Source organism: Rhipicephalus microplus, unplaced genomic scaffold (genome assembly GCF_043290135.1).
Source record: "Rhipicephalus microplus isolate Deutch F79 unplaced genomic scaffold, USDA_Rmic scaffold_615, whole genome shotgun sequence".
NCBI lineage: Eukaryota > Metazoa > Arthropoda > Arachnida > Ixodida > Ixodidae > Rhipicephalus > Rhipicephalus microplus.
In genome coordinates this window covers 34,216-39,710 of record NW_027465173.1, presented here as the reverse complement: position 1 = coordinate 39,710, position 5,495 = coordinate 34,216, and the positions used below count along the sequence as shown (strand labels likewise).

The following is a 5,495-nucleotide window of genomic DNA, read 5'->3' as shown; positions in this document are numbered from 1 at the left end:
TGCTCGCCGACACCTTCAACGCCCCTGTCCTCGCCCCTGACACAGTGCGGCTTCCCCCTCTGCCAGCGCATCACCGGCCGGAACTGTTCGCTCCCGAGCGGTTTTTCCCCACGGCAGAGATTGTGCGACATATAGAGGCCCTCTGCACGCAGGATTTCACCATCGGAGAGCTGCGCCACGTCCTTTCCACGCGGAGGAGCCGTTCTGCGCCTGGCAGCGACGGCATTACGTACCAGATGCTGCGAAACCTCGACGAAGGCCAACTTCCTGGCCTGCTCGAGGGGTATAACAGCGTCTGGCGCTCGGGTGCGTTTCCGGCGACGTGGAAGGAGGCGATCGTCGTTCCGGTGCGCAAGAGGGGCAAGCCCGCGTCGGAACCGACCTCATACAGGCCGGTTTCGCTTACGTCAGCTGCCGGGAAAGTGATGGAAGCCATGGCCCTCAAGCGACTCGAGTGGATTGCTGCGGCCCTCAACTTCCTGGCAGACGTCCAGAGCGGCTTCCGCTGTCACCGGTCAACTGCGGATTGCATCTCCGACGTTGTCACCACGCTGGAGAATGCAAAGCTCCGCGGTGAAGCCGGATATTTGGTTCTCCTCGACATAAAGAGTGCCTTCGATCGCCTGCCTCATGCGGCCGTTTTGGACGCTCTTCGTGCTATGGGTGTGTGTGGCAGGCTTCTCGGGTACGTCGAGGAGTTCCTGGGGGGCAGAACGTTCCGCGTCCGCGTTGGTGGCGACCTCAGCGCGCCTCGCCCGTCCACTGCCGGTGTGCCGCAGGGCAGCATCTTGGGCCCCATGCTGTTCAACCTCGCCCTCGCGCGCATCGTCGACTACATCCCACGAGACTTGGAGTACGAGGTGCGCATTGCCATCTATGCGGACGACATCGCCCTCTTTGCGAGTGGACCCACTCCGCGCGGGCTGCAGGTGCGACAGAGCCTCAACCGCTCTCTCGAGGCCGTGGACGATTACATCACGAGCATTGGGCTTCAGCTCTCCACGGCCAAGACGGAAGCGCTTCTCGTTCACCCAACCATCAAGGGACGATACGAGGTCGGCCGCCTCAAGTTCCGGGGACGTGTTCTGCCGTGGCGACGATCGGTCCAATACCTCGGCATCACGATCGATCACCGCTTGAGCTGGAAGCCAGCCGTTGCCAGCCACCGGACAAGCTGTCGCAGAGTCGCAGGAGCGGCATCCTCTCTCCTCGCGAGGGGCAAAGGCTGTTCACCAGACATTGCCCTGAGGATGTACAACGCCGTCGCCGGAGCCAGGGCCCTCTACGCATTCTCCTGCATCACCCTGCGACCGCCACAGTGGGAAACTCTCGAGAGGGCACATCGCGGCGTCATCCGCCGCCTCTTTGGAATGCCTCGGGCGTCTCCAGTGGGAGTGACCTATGCAGAAACGAATCAGTTTCCCCTCTCGCTCAGAGCCAAGGCTTGTGCTCTGCGTCACGTCGAGCGCTTGCACATGACGCGAGGGGGAAAGGCACTCGTACATCGTCTGCTATCGCTGCCCGACACTGGTATGGGCCGCAGCGCACTGGAGTACGCCAGCCTCATCTCGGGAACCCCTTTCGCAGGTCTCCTGCCTATCCCTCCTCACTGGGACTCCCGGCTGCCCATTTCGATCAGGGTTCCGGGTGTACGCAGCAAGGGGCACACACCACGGGCTGCCCTTCTACAGGAGACCTGCGCACTGATCGAACAGCGCTACTCCGGCCACCTTCATCTCTACACGGACGGCTCGGTGAAGGGGGACGGATCCGCTGCTGCTGCCAGCGTCATTCCGGTGCTACGAGACGAGAGGAAGTGTCGTCTTCCACTCCCGGCGACTTCGACGACCGCTGAGCTCGCGGCTCTGAACCTTGCGGCCGATCAGCTGGTCGAGTTCCTCCCGTCTTCGGCCGTCATCTTCTGCGATTCTCGGGCGGCCCTCCTCACCCTTGCGAGGGGCGAAAATGGCTCTTCGATCGCACAGCGCCTCACGCGCAAGTTCACCGTGATCGTGCGCAGTGGGTGCGATGTGTCGTTTCAGTGGGTGCCCTCACACGTCGGAGTGCGCGGCAACGAGGCAGCCGACGAGCTCGCAAGGGACGCCCACGACCCCTCCACTCCCACAACGAACTTCGTTCGGGACTACGATGTGGCGCGACTCATAATCGCACGCCACGTCCGAGCTCTACACCCAGACCCCCGCACAGCAGCCGGCAAGCCTGTGCCCCGCCTGCCGTCAACGGGAATCGGTCGGCGTGCTCGTGCTTTCCTGCTGCGCCTTCGTGCTGGATGCGGCCGAACAGCGCAACTGCTCTCTAAACGGCGTGGCAGTGGGAGCCCTTCGTGTGTGCAGTGTCCGGCAGAGGAAACCGTTGAACACATTTTGTGCCAGTGCCCAGGATACGCAGACATTCGTCGCCGGCTCTGGGACAACTACGGGAAACTCGGCCTGCCACACGTGAGTGCAGAACACTTGCTGTTCCCCTCGGCGAACGTGGCAACACTTCGCCGGGCGTTCTATGCGCTCCTGGATTTCTTTGGCGACGCGAACCTTTTCACGCGCCTCTAAAGAGGCCCGTTACAATCCCACGTGTTGTTGTTTTCTGTGCCGCGCGCCACGCCCCCTCGGAGTCCCACGTGACTGTTTACGTAGTCACTCCCACCTGCCTGACGGCCTTCTTCTCTCCTACGAGGCCACTCCCGTCGGAGCAGACACTCTCTCCCCTTCCCTCGTGACTGCGGAGCGCCCAAAACTTCTCCCTGCCTGTTCGGTGGTGTGTGTGTGCCTGTGAGTGCCTTTTTTTTTTTTTTTTTTTTTTCACTACTTGGGCGCATTCATCGTCTCCGGCTTCTCGGCGGTCTTTCACTCGGTTGGTGTCTGCGTTGTTTCTTGCGCGCGTGCGCGGGGCCAGTGATCGAATGCATTTCACCACTCTATACTCACCTCTTCTCTTCTGACTCTTTCATTCCCATTCCCCCTTCCCTGCGCTTTCCTGTGGAGGTGCCCTTATTACGAGAGGCAGTAACGGGACAGCGCTTTTCTCTTCCTTTTCCTCTTTCATAGCCAATCAGACGGGGGGACACGCGCATTCGACTCTGGTCTCGCGTGCGTGTTGTGTGAAATCATGCCTCCCCAACCGTCTGGCAAAGCCGTCAAGAAGGCCGGCAAGGCGCAGAAGAATGTGCGCGCCACGGACAAGAAGAAGAAGAAGCGCCGCAGGAAGGAGAGCTTCTCCATCTACATCTATAAGGTGCTGAAGCAGGTGCACCCCGACACTGGTGTCTCCAGCAAGGCCATGTCCATCATGAACAGCTTCGTGAACGACATCTTCGAGCGTATCGCCGCCGAGTCGTCACGCCTTGCTCACTACAACAAGCGCTCGACCATCACGAGCCGGGAGATCCAGACCGCGGTGCGCCTGTTGCTGCCCGGAGAGCTGGCCAAGCACGCGGTGTCCGAGGGCACAAAAGCCGTCACCAAGTACACCAGCTCCAAGTAGGCGTGCGTCGTGGGCCACAGCGAGCGGCGACAAAAATCAACGGCTCTTCTCAGAGCCACCCAAATTGTTTGCGTCGGCATAGGGGTTGTGCTGAGAGATTCGGCTCCAAATCCATCCTCTTCTCTCTGTTGAACACCGCTAGCAGGAGCGTTGGTGTGCCGCGCTCGACGTGTGTGCTCGGGGAGGTTGAACAGGTAAATTAGAGAGAAGACCGAGTGCGCGGAGAAAAGTGCCACAAGTACGGTAATGGAGGGAAAACCAGGAGCGTGGTAATTTAAAAAAAAAAAAAAAAAACAGGGGGAAGGTGGCCGCTTGTCTCAAAAGGTAACATGAACTCGAGTGTGTTCAGCTCTAGGGGAATGATAGAATAGGAAACTCGCGTCAGCGCTTGCCCGAGCAACTCCGACATGTCGGGCCAAATATGAAGGGGTATACACGGTATGCAGTGCATGCGGAGAGAAGGAAACTGCCGAACACTTGATAATGCTATGTAAAGGGCTTCACCTTATAGTTTAGAATGATGGCGCAGAGTTTTTCAAAAGCACCGGGGTTTAGAGACGGGGGAGGGCAAAATAGACTTTAGGCGGGTAGAATTAACTAGAAGGTGGTTATCTTATTGGTGGCTAAAGTCAAGGCAAGAGTGAAAACTAAACCATTCACTGCAAAGCACCGCGGTCCTATACTTCACTATTTAAAGAGAGAAAAAAACTGTAGCTGTTTGTTAGGTCAGCATTATGGCTAGGTGGTGATAGCTGCCGACCGATGTGAAGGGTACAGCCACATTCATCTGACAGCGCAGAGTTCCTTCTCTGCCACGCCATTAATTTGTTTACGAAATTGGGGCATTTATTTCTTGAGAGCGCAGGGCAGGCCCGTTTCGAGACTGTAGGAGGAGTGAATGTAGCTTAAAGTGCGTGGCGCGGTGAAAAATGTGCGGAAGCATTGATGCAAGAAAAGATAGGGGAGAAATATATAGACGCATGTGACAATAGCTGTAGAAGCAGAAAAGCGTGGCGGCGAACTGCATGCTAATTATTGTCCGAAAGCAAAGTATCGACAGCCCGAGTGAAGGAAAAAAAAAAAAAAAAGAACTGTGCGTACGCATGACAGGGGTACCACGCAGGTGATTTATATAGTGCACAAAGAAGTACGAAATCCAGTAAAGAAAGTCGGTCGACAGGAGGTATGGGCATTTCCCGTTTTCGCACCGAGTGCTCCGTTTGCGCGTCGCCGAAAGAAACATAGCCAGGCCGGCCAGCAAACGACACTGCTCGGCTTGACGTTTACATAATCACACGGTGTAGCGGAACACTGTGTTCTCTTCGAAAGAACAAATGCGCCTGTGCTAGGCACAAATGAGTGGTACGTTCCATTCGGAATGTGGTGGGAAACTTACCTTAAATGAATGAGCGGACGCACCGTTTATTTCCGCTTTGTTTTAGATTACTGACTATGTTCGGCGGGTCGACAGTGCATTTGTATGAAGCTTTCAAGCGCGATCATTTTGTAATTTCGCATCGTGCGTCCCTGCCACCAGTTCGGGGAAGGAATACTTTCAATATGGGAACCCTCATGATTGTGAAAGATGAAACTGCGACTACTTAAACACACTTGCACCACAGAAATGGCACGCGCAGTTTGGTATTGGGGCACGTGAGAAGGGAATACAATAGATGGGCATTGGCGCGCATCTTTTTTTCTTATTGATATGATATGTAAGGAGATGTCGGCGCACCATTATGGCGCCGGCTACTCCTTGGCCGTTGAGTTAAACTTGAACACGTATCTTGAAGCAAAACGTACAAAGCAGTGCATGGAAAGTAGAAAACTCGGGCAGAGATATGCAAAGACACACTTACACTTATACGCACATATCAGAACACAATGGTAAGTAAATGTTCGAAAGTCAATGAATGAAGTCTCTGATATAATGTCCCTCGTTAATATTCGGTCCACCAGCACAAAACAGTAGAGCACACGTCTGGTCCGTATAA

At 56.0% G+C, this 5,495-nt stretch overlaps 1 protein-coding gene across 1 annotated transcript; it reads left to right on the top strand.

Annotated features, from left to right (window-relative positions):
* Positions 1–45: 45 nt before the first annotated feature.
* LOC142795304 (uncharacterized) lies at positions 46–2,570 on the top strand (the record flags this gene model as incomplete). Its single annotated transcript, XM_075886036.1, has 1 exon — positions 46–2,570. A coding segment is annotated over one exon (2,525 nt), but the record flags the coding sequence as incomplete, so codon positions are not given.
* Positions 2,571–5,495: the final 2,925 nt, after the last annotated feature.